The sequence below is a fragment of the Nicotiana tabacum genome, chromosome 10, assembly GCF_000715075.1.
Source record: "Nicotiana tabacum cultivar K326 chromosome 10, ASM71507v2, whole genome shotgun sequence".
NCBI lineage: Eukaryota > Viridiplantae > Streptophyta > Magnoliopsida > Solanales > Solanaceae > Nicotiana > Nicotiana tabacum.
Genome location: NC_134089.1, coordinates 167179383 through 167205035, shown reverse-complemented (window position 1 = coordinate 167205035; position 25653 = coordinate 167179383). Strand labels below are relative to the sequence as shown.

Below are 25653 nucleotides of genomic sequence, written 5' to 3'. Positions count from 1 at the left end.
TTGAAAAATAGTTTTGTGGAGTTTTTCAATTTTTTTTTGAAAAATTCCGAAATTCATCTTCAAGTGAAAATAAAAAATTTCATGACCAAACGCTTTGGAAAAAAATGAAAAAGTTTTCAGAAAAAAAAAAGGATCCTTCTTTATGGCCAAACGGGCCCTTAGTCAAAATAGCATGGTTTCATGTATTAATCCATAATTTTAGATGAAACTTCTCTTTGCCATTGAGCTTAGAGTCCACATTTTTTCTCATACGAGTCCAACACAATGGATCTATATCTTGTTCTCCACGAAAGCAACTATTCACTATTAGTTATCCAGAAAAAGGAGTAAACAAAAATATAACAAACTTTGTGGTGGTTTATCTTGAGACTATAGTAGTTTGAAATTATGCACCAACAATTATATTTTAATACTAATCTAATATTTGTTAGGTAAATCGTACGACCAAGTGATATCAAGGCTCAATTATCATATTGGTTTCATATCGCCAATCAAAGATTATGCTCTTTTTTTTGTTGCACCTTTGTAGAAAACTTGTTTGGTCCAAGTCATTATTAATAAAAAATTGGCTCTTTCTCTAAACAAGGAACATGTATAATTGCTACCTTATTCTCCAAGATAATCAAGATTATATCCTTAGTCAAAATTTTAACTTTTCCAACAAGTACATTTGACTAAATTTGAAGCCAAATATTGGGAATGGATATATATAAGTATGACTAACCTCATAGGAGTAGTTATCTCAGAGTTTAAGCATTGCAATTGAATTGAATTATAAAACTTTTTTCATACTGATGGCAAATCTCGTATTCCTTTCTCTATTTATGTTTCCTTTGCTTATATTTAGCTATTTTCTTCTGAAATTTTCCTACTCCATCTTGTTAAAACCAAAGTTACTGGAGAAGCGCTTGAAACAGCAAGGATTCAAAGGCACTCATTACAAGTTGTTACTAGGAGACCTCAAAGATGTTGGTAAGCAAATGGATGAAGCTTGGTCTAAGCCAATTGGCTTAACCCATGATATCGTGCCACGTGTTGATCCATTCACGCATTATATGGTCGAAAAATATGGTAAAGTCAATTTCTGATTATTGTTATCTAGTTGAGTTTGATCTTTCCCTATTATATAAGCTATAAATCAAGAATATTTTTCTTAACTCATACAAAACTCAAGACATTTATTCCCTCCAAGTAGATGCAATCAAAGGCGGAGCCAGAATTTGAAGTTTATGGATTCTAACTTGCAGCCTAATTGCTCCGCCCCTGGATGCAACACAAATTTTATCACTACTCTTTTATTATTTTTATGAGCTAACATGAAAATGGTTGCAGGGAAGATATCTCTGAGTTGGCTTGGAGCATCACCAAGATTGATCATCATGGATCCAACACTGATAAAAGAAGTTCTCTTAAACAAACAAGGCCACTTCCATTTACCACCATTGAATCCTCTTATTCTGATTCTAACTAAAGGATTGACAACTCTACAAGGTGAAAAATGGGCTATGCACAGAAAGATAATAAACCCTGCTTTCCACTTGGAAAAATTGAAGGTTAGTTTCACTGCTAAAAACTTTAAAATCTGAACTCATGAAGTTGAAATCTTTGATCCGCCTCTGATCAAAGGGGGCATCTTATTCATTTTGGTTTCCATTTACAGGGCATGATCCCAACAATTGCAGAAAGCTGTGCATTTATGATAGAGAAGTGGATGAACTCAATTAGCCATGAGGGAACTTCAGAAATAGATATTTGGCCTGCATTTCAAGATCTTACTGGTGATATCATTTCAAGAACAGCATTTGGTAGTGGCTACGAAGATGGAAAGAACATCCTAGAACTTCAAAAAGAACTACAACAACTTGTCATAGAAGCCATGGGAATGTTATACTATATTCCTGGTTTTAGGTAATAGAACATGTTCTCTTAATAACAACAACTACTACTTTCTTAAGAAATTTTCTCAAAGTTCTTGAAAATTATCATACACAGATTTGTTCCAACAAAGAAGAATCGCAGAAGAAAGGAACTGGACAGAAGGATCACTTCAATGCTTAAAAGAATCGTCGACACAAAGGATAACATGATCAGCACTGGACAAACAAGGGGAGATGACTTACTAGGTTTGCTCTTGCAAACTAACAAAGAGAACAATTCACTAAATAATAGCCATATGACAATGGAGGACATAATAGAAGAATGCAAACAATTTTACCTTGCTGGTCATGAAACAACATCAAGCTTATTGACATGGACTCTAATTGTATTGGCTATACACCAGGATTGGCAAGAAAAGGCAAGGCAAGAAGTTTTACATGTATGTAAGGAGAAGAATCCTGATGCCGAAGCAATAAGCCACCTCAAAATTGTGAGTATTCATCTTTACTTTAAAACAAATTCAATAAGCCAAAACAATTAATAAGCCGCTTCAAAATTGTGTCTTTTGCAGGTAACAATGATACTCAATGAAGTTCTCAGGCTATATCCACCAGTGATTGCTCTATATAAACGCGCTTACAAGGAGTGTAGAATAGGAGATCTCTCAATTCCAGAAGGGATGGATCTGACACTACCTATAATGCTAATTAACCGCAATACTGAGCTATGGGGTGAAGATGCAGAAGAATTTAAACCAGAGAGGTTCGCGGAAGGAATTTCAAACGCTTGCAAAGATCAAACACAGATGGCATTCATGCCATTTGGATGGGGGCCAAGAACCTGTATCGGCCAAAATTTCTCTATGATAGAGGCAAAAGTTGCAATTTCCATGATACTAAAACAATTCTCCTTCAAGCTCTCACCAACCTATGCTCATGCTCCTTATACTGTTATGACTCTTCAACCCCAACATGGAGCTCAGATCATGTTTCACCGGCTTAATTAGGATACATCCAGTTATTATGTGTTGAAGTTTCTCATAAAATAAGAAAAAATCATGTCTGATATTTTCCCTTCCGTGTAGACGAGCTTATGAATTGAGTGTGTCAAAATAAAGGTAGTCCTTGATATCAAATAAAAAGAGTGGTTAAGCAATGATAGCATACAAGATAATTTGTCCCCTTCGTTATTACTTATTTTTTTATGTCAAAGACCAGAAGCTGGAAACATCGGTTTTTTCATTCTTTTCTTATGAGGTCCCCAGTGTGTAATCTAAGTCTTTTAACTAGTCCAATGGAAATCTACTCTATTACAGCAAAAGTCAAAAATAGGGTACTCGCTTTGCAACTTGCTTGCCTAAAATGATATAAAGAAGAGTTCGTCCTTCTTCAAAGAGATAAAGTCACATGATACGAAGGCAATGGAACAGTAAAAAGAGAAGGTTGCTAAAGAAAAGACAATGAAACAGTAAAACGAAAGAAGAAAACTAGGGCAAAACAAAAGAGAATGTTCTTTGATTGATTTTCAGATAAGAGCAGAAATTACAATATATAGAATAAGAGAGGAAAGATTTCCTAGCTGGCAATCGAGTGTACTTTGTCATTTCCTAACCACATGACCTGAACCTCTCGTATAAAAGACAAACAAAATTATAGGGCTAATGTGTAATTACTGGAAACTATAACTTAAAATATAAGTGGACTAAACTGAATACCTTCCAAACTTATTCTCAGCCTTCATACCAACTAACTTAACATCCTCGTATCACTTAACAAGCATAAGGTACCACTGTCTGAAGCTATACGTATCATATCCCCCTTATCAAAATCTTCCTTGAGAAATTCTAATTCTTAGAGATTGATAATCCTCCAAAGTGGCCTGGTCTAGAGATGTTTGCTCCCATTGAACGAGTACCTGAGCACCTGCTTTGTTTCCTTTTTGCACTATGCGTTTGTCCAAAATTTGCGGAGGTTTTGGGCAGTAAGGGCTAGAGATATCAATGACTGGAGGGTGTGAGATCTTTTCAAGTATTTTATGGCAAGGTTTTAATTGGGATACATGAAATGTAGGGTGCAGAAGAAGTTGAGAAGGTAATGATAGTTTGTAGGCTACATTTACAATTTTTGGTAAGATCTGATATGGCCCATAGTACTTGGCTGAGAGTTAAAGTGAGAGCCTAACATACTGATTTGTTTGTAAGATTGGATCTTGAGGTACACCCATTCTCCTTCCTTGAATTGCTTATCATACCAATGTTTATTAGCTTGTGTAGTTATCTTTTGTTGGGCCCTCTGTAGGTGGTATTTCAGCAGTTGATACTTGAACTCCCTTGTCAGCAAACTAGTGAGTTCAATATCCAAGGTCTAACTTTGCATAATATGACTTAACCAATCGGTCTTGATAGTGGATAAGGTTAAGGCAGCTAGTTCTGTTACACCTCCTTTTTACCTACACCCCCGGAAGGGAGTATATAAGGGAGTTTTTTCCAACTTAAAGTGACAATCGAAACGGGATTATTTTTATTAAAAATTCAGAGTCGCCACTTGGGAGATTTATGGTGTCCCAAGTCACCGGTTTAAAATTCCGAATCGAGGAAAAATTGACTCTGTATTACAGTCCGCGAATACAAAAATACGGGTAAGGAATTATGTTAACCCGGGAGAAGGCGTTAGGCATTCCCGAATTCCGTGGTTCTAGCACAGTCGCTCAACTGTTATTATTCGGCTTAATTATCTGATTTAAACAATTATGAACCTATGTGCAAATTTTAGTTTTAACCGCTTTTATTCATTCTTAAAGAAAATTGCAATGTTATTAAAACACGTTTTGAACCACGTCACATAAATGCACCCGTGGTTTTTGATGTATTTTAACATCGTTGAGATTTGGATTTGGGTCACATAAATGCGCACCCGAGTTTAAGAAGGTAATATTATTAAATGACGCGCCTAAAGCAACTACGCGTTTGCATTGTGCGAGGGCCATGGAATTTGCTAAATGGCACGCCTCGAATTCTAAGGATTTTAAAAGGAATAATTGAGCGAGGGCCACGCAATTTGAGCTTTTGTTTGGCATGGCACCCCTCAATTTATTTTAACCAAATGGTTTCTAAACTAACTTATGAGGGTCATAGCCTATTGGTGTTATCTAACGTGACACACCCCGTCTAAATGAACAAAATGCCCCTTTTACATATAACACCATTAATTATTGATGGTTATTTACACAGACCCATTGGGCTCCGGGATTAGGGCAGGCCCAGGCGAAAAATGTGTGAGGGGTGGGCAGTTCAGGCGGTCAAACTCTTTGCATTGGCTGGACCAGCATTGAGCCCATATTTCAGAATAATAAGGTGTACATACATTACTTAAACACCAATTAATGGCAAGCTCAAGACAACATAAAAATTGAATTAACAACCTTCCTTTTAAAAAAAACCTTTATCGAAATCTTAGTGCTATTGAACTAATCAGGATCTTTTGAGAACATGGGCAAATACTGAAAACCTGAGGATCTAGTATCGAACCCACAAGAGAGCCATATTTCATGGCTATAGGCTGATTTTCATGGGCTTCAGGTTAAGCCCACTAGCCTCAAAACTTTGCATTTTAGCGTACATTTGAAGATAAGACAAGTAACATTTTTATGATATTAACCCCCTAGCCTTTTAGACTATACGACAAGCCTTTATGATGAAAAAAATAAGAACATGCTTGCATTTTCAGTACAAGAATAGAACCTCATGATCAATAACTTTCAAACTACATAGACTTGAAACATCAGAAGCGTCATTACTCATTACTGAAACTAAAATGCTAGACAAAGCTCCCATAGAACCTTATTAGCCAATCATCCTATTAACAGTGTCATCAAAGCATACCCAGCTTCTATTTCATCTTCCATTAGAACACTTAATGAAATTTTAAAACATGCTCATATGCCTGAAGATTTGAAGAATACCCAGGATTACCATACCACCACGAGTACCACATTTTACCTAAAAGAAAACCTTAAAACGGTATTAGCTACTTCATGTTAATCTTACAACGATGCAACCATCCAAGTCATGGGAAATGATTCAAAACAAACTAAAGTTAACAAATACAAATTAGAGTCCTAATTACAAGTCTTAAAATAAGTCTCAGATGTTCATGGTATAGCATTATTTTAAACATACTAAAATAGAAGGCATGGATTAACAAGTCAAATGAAAAAGAAAAAACAGAGGAAGACATTTAGTCAGTATGGAGATCTTCATTTCTTCAAAAAATATGAACCCTTCTTATAAGTCTAGAATCAAGAATATGTACCTGAAAGTTAAGAAGGAAACAAGGAGAATAAGAAGTGAATAACAGCAGAAGTAGAGTAAGCCCAGAATTAGCAAGGAAGAAATACCAAACAGCATTCGAACCAATTGTAAAACCCCCAGACTTAAATTAGAACAGGACTCCAAACACAAACTCAGCTCAAAACCAGCTTTCAAATACCAAATTAAACCATCTTCAACCCCATGTGAATCAGAGAAATTCAAAACCTCCTAAATTACAGAAAGAAATTCAATAGAGTAGTGTTTTTTTATGAAATTCCTCGCCGTTTTTTTATTTTTTCAGAATTTTATCTCCTAATCCCTTGGGTCTGCCTTGAAAGGCAAGGAAGTAGGGTAGCTTACAGAAAATCAGATTTTGCAATTAGACCCTTTTTACATTTTCATTTTTGCTCAGGAAATCTTAGTCTAAAAATCAGATTTTCAAATTAGCCCCACCCCAGCTTCCTAGAAGCTTCCCTATTCAGTTACTACAGATTCCCTTATCCAATTTTCCCAACTTACCCCTATAACCCCTGAAAATAACCTCTGAAACCAAAACGAGTTATGGGTCATCTTTGACCCAACGGTCCAGACCCAAAATGAGTCGGAATTGACCCAAACCCAACTCCCAGGATCAAAGAACCACTCGGCCCAAATTAGAAATTATCTAATTAACCAAATAACGCATGCCGAAATGTTTCAACCATTAAGAACTTAGCCTGAATGATTTACTTAACAAAATTAACCAAACTAACAGATTTATAATAATCTAGTTACAAACTGACTATACTAATTAAGAAAATGCTCACAATTACTAATGCATGACCCCATACCTTTGGAGCAAAATAAAAAGAAAGAATCAAGAAGAAGAGAGGAAGCAGAAAAATAGAAAATCGAAGAAAGATAATAAAAGAAAAAAGGAAATACCTAAAAGCCTCGGACAATAAAAGGTTGTAACAAATCTTCAAATCCTTAGATTTTCTGGCTAAATCTGATGTTAATCGTGTGCTCTTACAAAAAGCACACGAATAAAATCAGATTAGACCCGAGATATCAACAAAATTTTGACTTGGGATTTTTATGCTCATCTTCGATCTAATATTCGAGAAACTCCAGAAAGATTCGAAAGGAACTGACCCGGGATTTGGGAAGAGGGGGTTGTGGGGCTCATGGGTTGTTAATTTGGGAGGGATTGGAGGTGTCGCCGCCGGGTTCACGGCGGTGGAAATTGGGCAGCGTCTCTAGGGTTCTATAGAGACGATGAGGTTCTAAGAGATGAGAGGGGGGTTCTAAGGGGGGGGATGGTCCATTTCGGACAGTTAAATAGCCTGGGGGAGTTTGGTTCCCAACCGTTGGATCAATGGGGATCAACGGCTGGGATCCGGGGAGGGGAAATGACATCGTTTGGTCTCTGAACGGGGCGGACCGGGTTAGGGAACGGGTTTTGGGACATGCCAAACGGGTTTCAGAGGGGAATGTTTGGGCCTAGGATTCACAGCCCAAACCAGCCTTTATTTCCTTTTTATTTGTTTTCTTTTCTTCTTTTTTTCATTTTCTTTTAGTTTCTTTTAAATTAAAATTAAAAATAATCCTAAATTAATCACTAATAAAATTATTCTATTACATTAATTAACTCTAAATAACAATTATCACAAATAGTTAAAAACCAAATTCAAGGAAAAACTACCAAAATTCGAAAAATTAAAATTAAAAGTGCAAAATAAACTATATTTTTTGATTTTTTCCATTTTTATAAAAAAACTAAATTACTAATTAATTTAATAATGCAAAATTAGATCCTAGATGCAAATGCAGCGTATTTTTGTATTTTTATTAATTAATCAAAAATAAAAATGCACAAACAAATGCAAACAATTATCAGAAAATGCCACAAAATCCTCAAAATTGCAAATAATGAAAAGAAGTTATTTTGTTTTGAATTTATGGGAGTAATTCATATAGGGCAAAAATCACGTGCTCACAGTTGCCCCTCTTTGCCCGAAAACACGAAGAGTTTTCGTGCAAAGATAAAGTGAGAGGATATGAGAGATTTTTGCCCGTTTGAATACTCTGTGGGAAGCATTTTTGAAAGATTTGACCGCACCCTGCTTCCGAGATTGCCTACATATCCTTGGCTATAAAGAAATCAGGTTAGTGTAGTTCGAGATATTTGGTAGCTGGGACTACCATGAAGCTGTAATTTCGTTGTTGCTGCTGCTGCTGCTGCTACTGCTTATTGCATCCCCTTATTACACCATGATAAAATAAAAAGAAGCTAAACTAGACTATGATCTATGCATTACAAAATCCTATCTATATCTTCACACTTGCTTTTGTGGTTCTTGTTGCCTTGCTGACTTGATGAAACCTCTTTGTTGCCGCCTTAAGTTATAATCTGAGATGTTTTCCGCTTCTCCATGTGGATGCCTGACCGTCACCAACACTTTGAGATGTTTTTCCTTTCTCCGAATGGACACTTGACTGTTGAACTTGAATGTATTCCCTACTCTCCAGGCGGGCTCCTGACTTCTAACTTGAAATGTATTCCCTGCTCTCTAGGCGGGCTCCTGACTTCTAAACTTGAAACGTATTCTCTGCTCTCCAGGCGGGCTCCTGATTACTAAACTTGAATGTATTCACTGCTTTCCAGGCGGGCTCCCGACTTCAACAAAATAGACAAGACAAAGGAAATTTTTCTGCCCCAGTTTGGCCATCTGGACGCGTATGTAAGTGTAAAACGAACCACATTACCAAATATCAATAAGAACTTGAGAGCTAAAACTTGAGTTATACTCCCTTGTTCTCCATGTGGGCTCCTGATTGCTGACTTGAAATGTATTCTCTGCTCTCCAGGCGGGCTCCTGACTTCTAACTTGAAATGTATTCCCTGCTTTCCAGGCGGGCTCCTGACTTCTAACTTGAAATGTATTCCCTGCTTTCCAGACGGGCTCCTGACTTCTAACTTGAAATGTATTCCCTGCTCTCCAGGCGGGCTCCTGATTGCTAACTTGAAATGTATTCCCTACTCTCCAGGCGGGTACCTGATTTCAACAAAAAATAGACAAAACAAAGAAAATCTTCCTGCCCTAGTTTGGTAATTGGGCACATATGTGAGTGTTAAACTGAATCATATTACCAAATATTACCAAGAATTTGAAAGCTAGGTCCCATTATTCAGGGGGGTCCTAACAACTCTTAACTAAATGATAATTTTAAATCTAAGTTATATCTTCTACGAGTGTAACTTCTGCTAAATCTTGCTATCTAAGAGGATCTTTAAACTACTCTCATTATCCAGGAGGGTCCTGAAAATCAAAGGTCAAGTTTTATCTTAAGGGCGACAACTTTCATGGCTGCATTTTACAGTAGAGTTTACGCTAAATGTTGTTATCTAATCGAAATCTTAAAGCTAAGTCTCATTATTCATGAGGGTCCTGGAAACTCCTACTTGAATCCTATCTCGAACATGCAAATTTCTATGCTAACTTATATTCCTTTGGGATACATTTATGTTAGATTATGCTATTTCTAAACTAGGTCCCATTTTCCATGAGGGTCCTGAAAATCAAAAATCAAACCTGTTTGGTGACTGCCTTTCTCCACGGAGAGTTTCCCCGAAACAACCGAAATTTACAGCCCCTGTTTTAATCAAAGAAAAATTTTGTCAGTTTAAAATGTGGTGGTTAGTTGATGGCATTCTTTGCTGAAGGTCTCTTCGCTGCCTTGTTTTGTTTTGACTGGCTTCCCCGAACCGGCCCTGAACCGCCTGACTTTCCGACTGACTTTCAAAACTCTATGACTCCGGATGACCCGAGTGTTCTATACCTGAACCATTGTTTCACACCTCTGACCCCTTTAACTGAAACTCTGCATCTCCCATGAAATTACTAAATTATTTTGCCAACGGAGCTTTCGCTGGCACTTTATCCCACATTGCATCATGCTATCTTTTGGTGTGCTCCGGCCGCACTGTGCTTTGTAATCTTGAAGCTGGTAGTGAGCTTTGAAATTCCTTCTTATTTGCTTAAACAGAACTGACATTGGGAACATCTTAGAGAAATAAACCCAAAAGAAATAAAATGCAATGACCTTCAGAGTTAAGGATAAGGAAATCCAAAACTAGAAGACTATCTGAAGAGAAAAAAGAAAAGAGACTTATCTGGGTGGAACAACTGGAGCCAATGATCATGACATGCAATTTGGATTAATCAGCCCAATCTGTCCAACCAAACAACTTTTCGTTGCCATACTTTGTTGCTCCGAAATTTCCATAACCTAATTTCTTCACCCAAATCCTGACCTTGTTCATCCTGCGGTGCATTGAAAGGTTTTCAACAGCAAACCTCTCTCATTCGTTCATCTCTCAACTCACTTTCGCCTTACGGTGCCCGTGAGGGTTTTCACCAATAGGACTTTCTCATTTTTTGATTTCTCTCAACTCTCGTCGCCTTATGGAGCCCGTGAGGATTTTCACCAATAAGACTCTCTCATTTTTATTTCTCTCAGCTCTCGTCGCCATACGGTGCCCGCGAGGGTTTTCACCAATGAGACTCTCTCATTTTTGATTTCTTTTTCCTATTTGGACTAGAGTGTTGCCCCTGATATGAATCATCTCTACCTGCTTGACTTGGCATTTCTCGAAGAATGATCGGAAGGTCTTTCTTTGAACCGTAATGTGGCTTTTGGATGGGTTTAGAAAGAAAGGGTATAAAAAGCTCAAAACAATTCGAATGGGTTCAAAATTACAACTTTCGGAATCAGATTTCTGATAACAACCACAACTTCTGCCCTAGTTTCTTGTTTGGGGACTTTTGGATTTTTACTTTGATGGGACTGAACCGTGAGACAACCTACGTATCCTTAAAAGGAATTAGGTCGCACGTAGTTTATGACATAGGAATTACTTTGTTATTGTGATTTTCTCTTTTCTCTTCTTTCTCTTTTTTGCTTTCTTTTTCTCTTTTTGTTGTTTTCCTTCTTCTTCTTTTTCTTTTCATTCTTTTCTTTCCCTTTTTTTCCTTTTTTCTCTTTTTTTTTTATTTTCATTTTTCTTCTCTCCCTTTTCGTTCTTTTATTTTCTCCTTTTTTCCCTTACTTATCTTTCACGCTTGTGTTTTTGATCTTTGCTACTGATTCCGAAAGAGGGGTACAAAAGAAAATAAACAAGGCTCAAAGGGGTAACGAAGGATAAGGTGTTTAGATAGAAGAACAAAATGCCTTCGTCATTCCAATCTCCAAAACATACCAAGTACAAACAACACAATTAAACAAACCAAGGAAAACATTCGTAACATATTTTGATTGCGCCAGACTTGATGACCATATCCACACATTCGCTTTCTACATCTGTTACATACAAAGCACCATTGGACAACACTCCCACTCTCACTACCGCGAGCGGCCTCCTACAAATTTGGGGCAAACTTGCCGTTATCTTCACCCGATGCAGCATGATGCATTTCAATAGTGTATTTTTATGTTCTATCTACCTCAGTTTCACACAATTCGGGCTTGAAGTGATCTCAAAATGCCTTCACTTATTTCCCTCAAATGTCCCTACATCTTCAACATTGTTTCGTTGCTTCATGACTAAACTGATTTTTAAAACCAGGTTGAGAATTGCACGTGCATGTCATGCCACTAGAGTCAATCAGGAAAAGAACTATAAAAAGAAAAGGGAACTAAATAAAAATAACTAGAAATTACAAAAAATAGAAAAATGGCATTAGATAGATGGTGAAAGGGTTTGGACAACAAAACAAACAAACTAAACTGGGGTTACGAACCTAGAACAAACCTAGACAACACTAAACAGGTTACTATGACTAAACAAACTAGGCAAAATAAAAAGGATAGAAAGGTTTGAGTCACAAGACAATATCTGGATTACAACCCTGAAATAACCCGGATAGCAGAAATGACAACAAAATAAACCACCAAAAACTCCTCCCTGGATAACCAAGAAAAGAGTGTCTTTCCAATCATAAAACTCAACATCTTAGCCACTGACTTCTACATCAACAATACTAGGACCTTCACACGTCTCCATCACATTGTTCTTAACAGATTGCCTTTGCGTTCCCTTTGCCTGCTCGTTCTTAGGATCAACCTCTGATAGTGCTGAAAGCTTAGTAGCACGTGGACCTCCGAGGCTCCTAGAAGAATTCTCACATTCCTTTTCAAAATAAACCATACCCACTATATGCGTCTCATTATGCACAGGCGATGGACTTTGGCTAGTGTCTGCTGTATCTGGATTTTGCACGACAATGTTGCCTGCATCAATAAGCTTCTAAATCGCATTCTTCAGATTCCAACACTTCTCTATGTCATGCCCCGGGGCATCTGAGCAATAGGCGCACCTTTGAGAAAAATCAAACTTCTTTGGAAGAGGGTCTGGCATTTTTATCTGGGTCGGCTTCAACATGTCCAATTTTCTTAGCCTCTAGAACAGACTGGCATATGACACTCCCAATGGAGTGAATGTTTTCTTCTTCTGTAACCTCTCGTTCTTAAAGGCTTGACTGGGCTGGAAACCTGATCCAGGGGGTTTTCGATAGGCTCATGGGGGTAGATAGGCCTTTTGTGGAGCTGGGTACTGGGATAGTGATGTACGACTTTGGGAGTTCTGTGGAGAGAAGTGGCATTGGGGAGGATCATTCGGTGCATAAGGATATCTACGGGGATGATGTCGAGGCTGGAAGTATTGATCGGGAAAGCCCATTGGATCATCTTCTCTATTTCTCTTTCTTCCACCCAAGCTTACTGGGATGTTCTAAATGTTTTTCGAACAACTCATGATTTTGCCTGACTTGATTCCCTCTTCTATTAGCTCCCCCATTCTTAACACATCATTGAAAGGCTTTCCCAAGGCCGAGATCAAATGACTGAAGTAGGTGGGCCTCTGGTCTTGTAGGAAAACCTCAACCATTTCTTCTTCACCAATCGGGGTATTGACTCGAGCCGCTTGCTCCCTCCAGCTGAGCCCAAACTCTCTAAAGCTTTCCTCTGGCTTCTTTTCCATTTTAGATAGGGAGAAGCGGTCTGGGGTAACGCCGGATCTGTATTGAAAGTATCGAACAAAATCTCGAGCCATGTCACCTAATGTGGGCCACTTACTAACATCTTGATGAGTATGCAAGTCCAAAGCTGCCCCAGTCAGGCTCTCACTGAAATATGCCATCATCAAGTCATCTTTATCTCCAACAATTCTCATTTTACTGCAATAATCCCTCAAATGGGCTACCGGATCTCCACACCCATCGTACAAGTTAACCTTTGGCACTCGAAACCTCACCGGCAGACGAACATCAGGGGGCATAGGCAGTTCTTTGTGAGCCATGCTTTCATGGTCTCCCCTTCCTTGCTTGTTCTTCAAAGATTGTTCTATGCCTTTCAGCCTCCTAGGTATCCCATCTTTCCTTTCTCTTCTTGTGAACCTTTCATTTTCAACATGAGACTCGTCCCGCGGGCCCTGTTTGTATGAGTAGAGAACCTTGTGGGCAACCTCTGATGGGTAATATTGAGCATCATGAGCTTGAAGATAAGTGGATGGATATGGAAAGTATGAAGGATCATCTAACATTGTGTCCGGAGCTTTGGGTAAGGGCGGCATCTAGAAAGCTAGGTGGTGGCAGGGGTGGTGCCTTCCCAACCATCCAAGCCTGATACATGTTCGCCATGTGTTGTCTCAACATCTTTACCTCTTCAACCAACCCATTGTCTTGTTCAACTAACTGTTCTTGGGCCCCGGTATCAACCAACTCACTTCTGTTGTTGTCTGCCATTACCTTTTGACTTTATGTTGTAGAGAGGGGTTACCACTTTAAAAATCACAAACCAACCACCCTTCTGCTATGAATATAACAAAATGAAGCCATCACGTTAGCGTTAGAGCATTTAACATAAGATAATCTCACTTTATGTGCAATGCACCTAGCCATAGTTATCAGTTCTAAAATGACTTTAAGGGTACAAAAGTCAGTTGGCATCATCCCAATTTGTTCATTTCAACCCTATCTTTTCTTTGTTTTTCTAGCACTTGCTTGATCATTTTCCTTCCTCTTTTTCTAATTTCACTCTTTTCTTTCCTCTCATTTCTCACACCCACAATTTCACCATTTTTTTTGTTTCTTCTCTCTTTTTTTCTTTTTCCTTTTAATAAAAAAATGATTCGATCGAACCCTATATAGGTTGCCTACGTATCATGGCACCGCATGAATCAGATCTTTGCGTAGTTCGGAAAGATCGAGAGTAAAGCACATAAACTAACGTTTTCTTTTTCATTTTCTTCTTCTTTTTCTTTTTACCTTAGTGACTAATCCGATGAGAAAAGAGAAATAAAAGAGGCAAATCTTTTTTTTGAATTTTCTAGACTGAATGATTTATAACCTATTCTAAACTCAAGCTTAATGAACATGTTTTTTTTAAACAAATACTCTAATAAGGAAAATCCTAGAAGAGAAAAAATCCTTTTTTTATTCATTTTTTTATGAAGAAAATCTAAAGAACAGACCACATAAAAGTATTTGAATTTTCATTTGATATCCTGACGCAAGATTTCGAAACAAGCAATAAACAAAATAAAACAAAATATTTTTGGATTTCAATTTTGATTGCCTAAAGAAAAATTCTAATGATAGACAAAAGACAAAGTATGTTTTTTTATGTACAATAACCTAAAGTTCTAATGAAAATAAAAAGAATTTTTTTTTCATTTTACACTAATTTCCCAAAGAAACGCCTCAAAGAAAATCTTTTTGGATTTTAGAATTAATACGTTAAAGAAAATTTTTAAAGAGGTACTAAAAGAAAATTCTCTTTTTCTTTTTGAATTTTGGTCCCAATATAGTAAAAGAAATATAAAAATAATTTTTATTTTGATATTAATTGCCTAAAGGAAAAACAATCTCAAAGGATTTTTTTTTTTATTTCTAGAATTAGTATTCTAAAGAAAACTTATAACGAAAATATAAAACGCAGAATTCCCCCCTTTTTGGATTTTTGACTGGTAACACATTTCCAAATGCAAAATAAGAAATGCAATAACAAAAGACTATGCAAACTTAACTAGACAATACAAACTCTAACATTACCTAAAAGACTAAATACTACTATACATGACTAGAAAATAAAACAAAAACAATTGACTTAAAAACATAAAATGACTCCTCGAGCAGCTCCTGAATATAGTGATCCTGACTGAATGGTCTCGGGGTGTATGTCATGCTCATATTCCAGTAAGTAGACCCACACCTGTATGAGAAAACTTTAACCAACACTATGTGAGATAATAACACTCCCTATTAGACACATACAAAACATAATTGAGGCAATTTTTGCAAAATGATTTATTTGGCCAAAAGGTGGCTAGAAGTGCAAAATTTGGCTAAGACCCCGCAAAGCCAAGAACTTAAGATTTACTAGGAAGACTGGACTCTATGTGGGTTGCCTATGTATCCCGCCCCGAGAGACGAGAATCAGGTTCGCGTAGTTCGGGCAAATTGGATATGGGCGAGAAATAAAAATAACAACTAATTTAGAGAAAATACTTTTTTTTTTTTTTTTTGAAAAATGATGAAACATGTAAACTCTTCTTTTTTTATTTTCTTTTTCCCCTCTTTTTTTTGATTTTTGAAAAAGGATGAAAAAGTACAAAAATCCTTTGAATTTTTCAAGCTCTCTTTTTTTCTTAACAAAATGTAATAGAAAACATAATTAGGCCTCACTCGCTTTATCTTCACACTTCACCCTCTCTTTTTTTCTTTTTTTTTTTCTTTCTTCTTTCTTTTTTTATTATTTTTTTTTCATTTCTTCATTTACCCTCAGCTATCATTGGTCCGCCAAATGACCCTTTTACCCTTGAATAAATGCAACATGTAGCACATAAGATGCATCAGGATGGTTTTTTATTTTTTGGGGTATACCTGTCCTAGATGGACCCAACCCCTGTGTTGAGTCCCCTAAGTCAAGTGCACATGATGCAAACAAGCGTTCCTACTAGGGATCCGGCATGAGGTTGAGTTATTCTAGGTTCAAAACCTGGGTATGTGTTTTAGACTGTGTACCTGAGCGGACAACTCGAGCCGAGGAGGGGGCTACGTACCGGGAACCAAAAGGTCATCCGGCTTAGTAACTTGTCCGAGCCTCTTTCTTATTTCAAGGTATGACACTAACAGAATAGGGAGTCACGACCAACGTGCACATCCCCGAAGATGAGAAGAGAAGGGTTTCGTAGCAATTTATATACAGTTCAGATAATATCAAAGCGGTAAAAAGCAACATTTAGCATATTAGACTCAAACATGTAATAAAATCAGATAACAGATAAAACCAAATATAACAATTCATCTAAGCTCGAATTCTGAACCCTGAACCAGAGATTCTGGGTTTTTCTCCCTAGCAAAGTCACCAGAGCTGTCACACCTTCTTTTTACCTACACCTCCAGAATGGAGTATATAAGGGAGTTTTTTCCAACTTAAAGTGACAATCGAAATGGGATTATTTTTATTAAAAATTCAGAGTCGCCACTTGGGAGATTTATGGTATCCCAAGTCACCGGTTTAAAATCCCCAATCAAGAAAAAATTGACTCTATATTACAGTCCGCGAACACAGAAATCCGGGTAAGGAACTCTGTTAACCCGGGAGAAGGCGTTAGGCATTTCAGGATTCCGTGGTTCTAACACGGTCGCTCAATTGTTATTATTCGGCTTAATTATCTGATTTAAACAATTATGAACCTATGTGCAAATTTTAGTTTTAACCGCTTTTATTCATTCTTAAAGAAAATTGCAAAATTAAAACATGTTTTGAAACACGTCACATAAATGCAACTGTGGTTTTTGACGTATTTTAACATCGTTGAGATTTGGATTTGGGTCACATAAATGCGCACCCGAGTTTAGGAAGGTAATATTATTAAATGACGCGCCTAAAGCAACTACGCGTTTGCATTGTGCGAGGGCCATGGAATTTGCTAAATGGCACGCCTCGAATTCTAAGGATTTTAAAAGGAATGATTGAGCGAGGGCCAAGCAATTTGAGCTTTTGTTTGGCATGACACCCCTCGATTTATTTTAACCAAATGGTTTCTAAACTAACTTATGAGGGCCGTAACCTATTGATGTTATCTAACATGGCACACTCCGTCTAAATGAACAAAATGCCCCTTTTACAGCTAACATCATTAATTATTGATGGTTATTTACACAATCCGTAGGGCTCCGGGATTAGGACAGGCCCAGGCGAAAAATGTGTGAGGGGTGGGCAGTCCAGGCGATCAAACTCTTTGCATTAGTTGGGCCAGCATTGAGCCCATATTTCAGAATAATAAGGTGTACAGACATTACTTAAACACCAATTAATGGCAAGCTCAAGACATCAGAAAAATTGAATTAACAACCTTCCTTTTAAAAAACACCTTTATCGAAATCTTGTGCTATTGAACTAATCAGGATCTTTTGAGAACATGGGCAAATACTGAAAACCTGGGGATCTAGTATCGAACCCATAAGAGAGCCATATTTCATGGCTATAGGCTGATTTTTATGGGCTTCAGGTTAAGCCCACTAGCCTCAAAACTTTGCATTCTAGCGTACATTTAAAGATAAGACAAGTAACATTTTAATGATATTAACCCCGTAGCCTTTTAGACTATACGACAAGCCTTTATGATGAAAAGAAATAAGAACATGCTTTCATTTTTCAATACAAGAATAGAACCTCATGATCAATAACTTTCAAACTACATAGACTTGAAACATCAGAAGCGTCATTACTCATTATTGAAACTAAAATGCTCTACAAAGGTCCCATAGAACCTTATTAGCCAATCATCCTATTAACAGTTCCATCAAAGCATACCCAGCTTCTATTTCATCTTCCATCAGAACACTTAATGGAATTTTAAAACATGCTCATATGCTTGAAGATTTGAAGAATACCCAGGATTCCCATACCACCACGAGTGCCACATTTTACCCAAAAGAAAACCTTAAAACGGTATTAGCTACTTCATGTTAATCTCACAACGATGCAACCATCCAAGTCATGGGAAATGATTCAAAACAAACTAAAGTTAACAAATACAAATTAGAGTCCTAATTACAAGTCTTAAAATAAGTTTCAGATGTTCATGGCATAGCATTATTTTAAACATACTAAAATAGAAGGCATGGATTAACAAGTCAAATGAAAAAGAAAAAACAGAGGAAGACATTTAGTCAGTATGGAGATCTTCATTTCTTCAAAAAATATGAACCCTTCTTATAAGTCTAGAATCAGGAATATGTACCTGAAAGTTAAGAAGGAAACAAGGAGAATAAGAAGTGAATAACAGCAGAAGTAGAGTCAGCCCAGAATTAGCAAGGAAGAAATACCAAACAGCATTCGAACCAATTATGAAACCCCCAGACTTAAATTAGAACATGACTCCAAACACAAACTCAGCTCAAAACCAACTTTCAAATACCAAATTAAATTATCTTCAACCCCATGTGAATCAGAGAAATTCAAAACCTCCTGAATTACAGAAAGAAATTCAATAGAGTAGTTTTTTTTATGAAATTCCTCGCCGTTTTTTTTTTTTTAGAATTTTATCTCTTAATCCCTTGGGTCTGCCTTTAAATGCAAGAAAACCATGCCTTAATAGGCAAGGAAGTAGGGTAGCTTACAGAAAATTAGATTTTGTAATTAGACCTTTTTTACATTTTCATTTTTGCTCAGGAAACCTTAGTCTAAAAATCAGATTTTCAAATTAGCCCCCACCCCAGCTTCCTAGAAGCTTCCCTATTCAGTTACTACAGATTCTCTTATCCAATTTTCCAAACTTACCCCTATAACCCCTGAAAATAACCTCTGAAACCAAAACGAGTTATGGGTCATCTTTGACCCAACGGTCCAGACCCAAAATGAGTCGGATTTGACCCAAACCCAACCCACAGGATCAAAGAACCACTCGGCCCAAACTAGAAATTATCTAATTAACCAAATAACGCATGCCAAAATGTTTCAACCATTAAGAACTTAGCCTGAATGATTTAATTAAAAAAAATAACCAAACTAATAGATTTACACTAATCTAGTTACAAACTGACTATACTAATTAAGAAAATGTTCACAATTACTCATGCATGACCCCATACCTCTGGAGCAAAATAAAAAGAAAGAATCAAGAAGAAGAGAGGAAGCAGAAAAATAGAAAATCGAAGAAAGATAATAAAAGAAAAAAGGAAATACCTAAAAGCCTCGGACAATAAAAGGTTGTGACAAATCTTCAAATCCTCAGATATTTCGGCCAAATCTGATATTAATCGTGTGCTCTTACAAAAAGCACACGAATAAAATCAGATTAGACCCGAGATATCAACAAAATCTTGACTTAGAATTTTTATGCTCATTTTCGATCTAATATTCGAGAAACTCTAGAAAGATTCGAAAGGAACTGACCCGGTATTTGGGAAGAGGGGGTCGTGGGGCTCATGGGGTGTTAATTTGAGAGGGGTTGGAGGTGGCGCCGCCGGGTTCACGGCGGTGGAAATTGGGCGGTGTCTCTAGGGTTCTATAGAGACGATGGGGTTCTGAGAGATGAGACGGGGGGTTCTAAGGAGGGGGGATGGTCCGTTTCGGATAGTTAAATAGCCCGGGGGAGCTTGGTTCCAAACCGTTGGATCAATGGGAATCAACGGCTGTGATCCGGGGAGGGGAAACGACATCGTTTGGTCTCTGAACGGGGCGGACCGGGTCAGGGACGTGTTTTGGGCCATGCCACACGGGTTTCAGGGGGGAATGTTTGGGCCTGGGGTTTGCAGCCCAAACCAGCCTCTATTTCCTTTTTATTTGTTTTCTTTTCTTTTTTTTTTCATTTTCTTTTAGTTTCTTTTAAATTAAAATTAAAAATAATCCTAAATTAATCACTAATCAAATTATCCTATTACATTAATTAACTCTAAATAACAATTACCACAAATAATTAAAAATCAAATTCAAGGAAAAATTGCCAAGATACGAAAAATTAAAATTAAAAGTGCAAAATAAACTATATTTTTTTATTTTTTTCATTTTTATAAAACAACTAAATTACTAATTAATTTAATAATGCAAAATTTGATCTTAGATGCTAATGAATCGTATTTTTGTATTTTTTATTAATTAATCAAAAATAAAAATTCACAGACAAATGCAAACAATTATCAGAAAATGCCACAAAATCCTCCAAAATGCAAATAATAAAAAGAAGTTATTTTGTTTTGAATTTATGGGAGTAATTCATATAGGGCAAAAATCACGTGCTAACAAGTTCTACCAATGGTAATCTAGGCAGGGCATCTGCTACCTTATTCTCCTTCCCTTTCTTTTATTTAATAATGAAATCATACTGCATGAGTTTGATTATCCATTTAAGTTGAGACCCAACTTTTGCTCAAGAAGAAACTTCAAAGCCTTTTGATCTGTTTTCACTGTAAAGGGTCTGCCTGTCAAATACTGACCCACTTGTTTACTGCCATTACTAATGCTAAAAGCTCCTTGTTATAAACAGATAAGGCTGGTGCTGAGGAGACAATCCTTTACTTAAGTAAGCGCTTGGTTGCCTCTTTTGCATCAAAACAGCCCATATTCCCATGTTGCATGCATCGGTTTCTACCACAAAAGGGCATAGAAAAGTCTGGCAGGACTAGAACTGGTGCAGAAGTCAAGGCATTCTTCAATTTGTTAAAAGCTTCAGGACCACTGGAAGTTGTCTTTTTTTCCAGTAGATCAGTGAGGGGCTTTCTCATAACCCACCGCCCTTGATAAACCTCTTATAATATCCTGCTAGACCTAAGAATCCCCTTAGTTGTTTGAGGTTAGCAGGATCAGACCAAGCCTGTATAGCTTCTATTTTCTTGGAGTCAGTGGTTGCACCTGCAGCAGAGATGTAATGGCCTAAGTACTCATCCATGTCAGCATAAAAAACACACTTACTTTCTTTAGCAAAGAGCTGGTGTTGTACTAGCTAATCAAAGGTAATCCTGAGATGATGAACATGATCCTCTAAGCTTTTTCTAAATACCAAGATGTCATAAAAAACTAGAATGAATTTCGGTAAGCCTTGAATATATAGTTCATCAGCCATTGAAAGCTTGATGGGGCATTAGTTAATCCAAATGGCATAACTAGATATTCATAATGTCGAGAGTGAGTTTGGAAAGATGTTTTCTGTATGCCTACGGATGTCATCCTGATTTAGTGGTAACCAGGTCTTAAGTCTATTTTAGAATAGACTTTTGAACCTCGCAGCTCATCTAACAGCTCCTCAATGAGGGGTATGGGAAACTTATCCTTCATAGTCAGCTTGTTCAGTGCTCTGTAGTCTACATATAGTCTCCAAGAGTCATTGTTTTGCTCACTAGGACTACAGGAGATGCATAAGAACTAGAGTTGCATTGGATTTTGCCTTAACATTTCTTGTATCACTTTCTCAATCACATCCTTCTGAATAGGGGAGTACCTATAGGGTCTTGAGTTCACTGGCACACTACCTTCCACCAATGGAATATGATGATCAAACACTCCTCTTGAAGGAGGTAGTTGTTTTTGGTTCAGCAACCAATTCCCTATATCCTTCAAGTAACACTTGTATTTCAATTGGTGCCTCTTCCTGTTTTGGGTATGATTCTTCCTGGGCAGATCTTGATCATGAATATTTGAGCAGTGTTAACTGTGATCTTATTGAAGGCCTTACCATTTACAGTCTTGAAGAAGGGGTGGATTCCTTGCAATGTAACTGATTTCCTTTGGTATAGGAATTTCATCCATAAATTTGCAAAGTTAACCTGGATATCCCCTAATTTGCATAACCATTGGATACCAAGCACCACATCACAGCTGCCTATAGGAAGCACCAGGAAATCTTCTTTGAATACCACACCTTGCATTAACCATGTAAACCCCTTACTCCCCTTCACTATTTGTATCACTCTTCCATCAGCTACTGAGACATCTCGAGGACTCATTTGGTAAACCTTGCACCCAAGCCTTTTTGTTGTTTGTTCATTGATAAAATTATGAGTGGAGCACAGTCAATAAAAACATTGATTGGTTTTTGTTTAGTGAAACCTTGAATCCTCAAAGTCTTGTATCCCCTAGATCCATTCATAGCTTCTAAAGAAATTTCACAATTCTCAATAGGTTCTTCTTCCAGCTTTTGGTCTTCAATGATTTCCTCAAGACCTGGTTCTTCTGTAGGAGCCAATTATTCATCCTCAATTTTTAAGGAGTACAGGTGTCTTTTGGCCTTACATTTGTGCCCTAGAGTGAAATTTTCATCACAGAAAATCATATTCCATTTTCTCTTTTCTCATCCATCTCAGTTAGGGTGAGCCTCTTTCTTCTGTTATCAAAGTTGGCAGTCAATGAATTCTTATAACTAGGCATATTTTCTTTAATGAAGCCACCATTTCCCTGGCCTGCAGGAGGTCTGTACGTAGTTGAAGCTGAAGATGTGTCCTTGATTGCCTTGCTTTGGGCAACAAAGTTAGCCTCCTATAACCTAGCCAAATAGTATGCTTGTGGCAGGCTGGTGGGATTGCCCACTCTAACAGCATTACTGAGCTCAGGTTTCAGGTTGTTCAAAAAGATATTGATAGCATGTTTAGTAAAGAAGTGATCCTTGCCATTACTAGTGTTGTGAAGAGCGTAACGCGAGGAGTCCCTTTTCGCTTAAAGCGAGAAGCGAGAAGCGAAGCGCTTGCTTTTTTGAAGTGAATCGAAATATTTAAAAAAATATTAAAATAAATACTACATCGTATACGAAGAAGCACAGTATAACTGAAACAAAAAAATAGGCAGCATTTCAATCTTTTTATCGCTAAAATAGTGCAAGAAAATGAAGAAGAAGAAGAATGAGAAAGAAGAATTGAAGGGGGGTGGAATTCACCAGCATTTCACTGCTATTTGGATGCTGAAATAGTGAAAGAAGAAGAAGAAGAAGAGGGAAAAGGAGGAAAAATAAATCACATACCTGGGACCAAACTTGATGATCTTGAAGTTGAAAAGTGTAGAAAACTTGAACCCTAGGCCGCCTCTTTCTTTCTCTGTTGCTACGGCTCGATGGTGTTTTAAAAGAAGATAGATTTTTTAATTAAATACGTTGGCAACCCAGTTATAGAGAGAAGCGCTCGCTTCTTAAGCTTTGCATCACTCAAAGCTTCTCATTTTTTCAAGAAAAGCGAGCGTTTTTGTAAACCTGCTATGCTTCAGCTAACAGAAATGCCAGATATCTTGCCTCGCTTCGCTTCTTGCTTTAAGCGAGAAATCGCTCGCTTTTTACAACCCTTATTACACTCACAAATGCTTTCTGATAGTCTTTCACTGACCCTATATGCTTAATGTTCATTAGCTCAGTCATGGGATCAGAGTACTCAGCCCCAAAACTATCACAAAGAGCCCACAAATACTCATCCCAAGTAGGTAGTGGCATTTGTCCTCGACACCTCATATACCCCAAATGCCACTGTAAAACATCTCCTTCAAAGTGCAGATAAACTAACTTCATCTTTTGCTGAATGGTAATGTCTTCATCCGCAACGAATTGCTCTACTTTGTACAACCATGTCCTTAAGTCATCCCCATTGAACTTAGGAAACTCAACCTTAGTATATTTGGTATAGGGTATGTTAGGCAAAGGTACATTGTGACTGTTTTGTGTTTGTGGGTAGTTTTTAGCAATGTGGTTGTACTGGTGGTGAGGAGGTGTTGGCATGTAAGTAACATGGTGATATAGATGAGGGGTATGTGTATAGTCTGAGTGTAGTAGGGTGGAGGGAACTGTGTGGTTTGGTTGTAAGGAATGTATTAAGGCATCACTCCAACTGGTGACCCTTGGTTCCAAGTTACTGTGGGTTTATAATACCTTCCACGAAGAGGTTGTGTAGGAAAATTTTGAGGTTGGAATGCGGTGGTTCAAGGTTAAGGAGAGGAGAGATTTGGGATCCCACAAGGTTGATACTGGAGTGGTTGTATGGGGGGGTGTTCATCATGACTAAACTAATGGAGCGGGGCTGTAGTTGGGTCTGAGTTGCAATCGCATGCATAGGTTGTACAGCTGGTGGTGTAGGGGAAGGAACACCACTAGCTGGAGTGCTAGTTACAGCTGGCCTAGGATTCTGAATGAGTGCACTAACAGGGGAAATAAGAGCATTCGATGAGGTATTGTTAACATTACTAGTACTAGGTGTTGCCACATCTTCAAAATCAAAAGGTTTGTCACTATGAGAGTAGAGCTCACCTTCATCATGTGTCACCTTCTTGTCCCTTTCAGGTCGTTTGCCTCCATGGATGACCTCATTGAGGACTTCTCTAAGCTCACTGAAAGATTCTTCCTGATGCCTGATACTTTGCTCTTGAACAACTTCCAATTGCTCATGTCGATCAGTGAAGCTGGAGATATCCATGGAGATCTTATGTAGAGCACTCACAACTTCATTCATTTCACTCGCCATAGATACACAGAGCCAAGAAAGAGCTCTGATACCACTGATACGAAGAGGCAATCGAACAATAAAAAGAGAAGAAAAAGGCAATGAAACAGTAAAAAGAAAGAAGAAAACTAGGGCAAAACAAAAGAGAATGTTTTTCTGATTGATTTTCGGATAAGAGCAGAAATTACAATTACAATATATAGAATGAGAGAGGAAAGATTCCATAGCTGGCACTCGAGTGTACTCTGCCATTTCCTAACCACTTGACCTGGACCTCTCGTATAAGAAACAAACAAAATTGTAGGGCTAATGTGTAATTACCTGAAACTATAACTTAAAATATAAATGGACTAAACTAAACATCTTCCAAACTTTTTCTCAGCCTTCATACCAACTAACTTAACATCCTCGTATCACTTAACAAGCATAAGGTACCACTTTCGGAAGTTATGCGTATTATCACGGCCCCTCAAGATAAAGCTTCAGTCATCGTTAGAATCCCGAGGTGGGCCAAATTACATAAAGAAACTTCAGTTTTATGTTGATTTACTGTGGATGAATATGGAGAAGCTAGATCTCTAGCCAAATAGTGATGGTAATTCTTCAACAAGAAAGATAGTAAAAACCTCACTTTTTCTAGCTCATAGAATATATATTTTACTCAACAGAGTATAATTGATAATTTTTAGTTTTTAGATCAATAGTTGAAAAGTAAGAAGTACTGAAGTAATACTATTTAAAACCGCAAAATCAACAATGCAAATTCCACATAAGCTACAACCAACAATAGTGAAAAATGTACTAATACTTTATACCTGTAAACCGACTAAAATGGAATCATTGACAACCAAAAAAACGTTGAAAGAGCGTGTTTTCAACGACAAATCAAAGCGATGACGATCGTAAGTGTAAGCACGTGATTTTTGCCCTATATGAGAATTACTCCCAAAAATTCCAAAAATAAAATAATTTTTTGTTTGTTTGCAATTGTTGTGAATTTTGTGCTAT

The 25653-nt window shown here is 37.4% G+C and overlaps 2 protein-coding genes across 2 annotated transcripts; one reads left to right on the top strand and one right to left on the bottom strand.

Moving 5' to 3' along the window:
* Positions 1–751: 751 nt before the first annotated feature.
* LOC107811024 (cytochrome P450 CYP72A616-like) lies at positions 752–3118 on the top strand. The gene is made up of 5 exons (XM_016635861.2): positions 752–1071; positions 1333–1553; positions 1661–1908; positions 1993–2368; positions 2450–3118. Exons 1-5 carry the CDS (start codon positions 795–797, stop codon positions 2882–2884), a joined length of 1557 nt encoding a protein of 518 aa, XP_016491347.1. The 5' UTR covers positions 752–794; the 3' UTR covers positions 2885–3118.
* Positions 3119–20751: 17633 nt separating this feature from the next.
* LOC107811025 (putative mitochondrial protein AtMg00860) lies at positions 20752–21125 on the bottom strand. Its single transcript, XM_016635862.1, has 2 exons — positions 20983–21125; positions 20752–20914 (listed from the first exon to the last, which is right to left on the bottom strand). The coding sequence occupies exons 1-2, from the start codon at positions 21123–21125 to the stop codon at positions 20752–20754; spliced, it is 306 nt and encodes a 101-aa protein (XP_016491348.1).
* Between the last annotated feature and the right edge of the window lie 4528 nt (positions 21126–25653).

What these genes read in the sequence shown, in the direction of transcription:
- LOC107811024 (XM_016635861.2), top strand. Translation starts at nt 795, where the DNA reads ATGGCAAATCTCGTATTCCTTTCTCTATTTATGTTTCCTTTGCTTATA. An exon ending in TTATATGGTCGAAAAATATG is followed by an intron (nt 1,072 to 1,332) that starts GTAAAGTCAATT and finishes AAATGGTTGCAG; the next exon opens with GGAAGATATCTCTGAGTTGG. An exon ending in CAATAAGCCACCTCAAAATT is followed by an intron (nt 2,369 to 2,449) that starts GTGAGTATTCAT and finishes TGTCTTTTGCAG; the next exon opens with GTAACAATGATACTCAATGA.
- LOC107811025 (XM_016635862.1), bottom strand. Translation starts at nt 21,125, where the DNA reads ATGGATGAGTACTTAGGCCATTACATCTCTGCTGCAGGTGCAACCACT. An exon ending in CTAGCAGGATATTATAAGAG is followed by an intron (nt 20,915 to 20,982) that starts GTTTATCAAGGG and finishes GACAACTTCCAG; the next exon opens with TGGTCCTGAAGCTTTTAACA.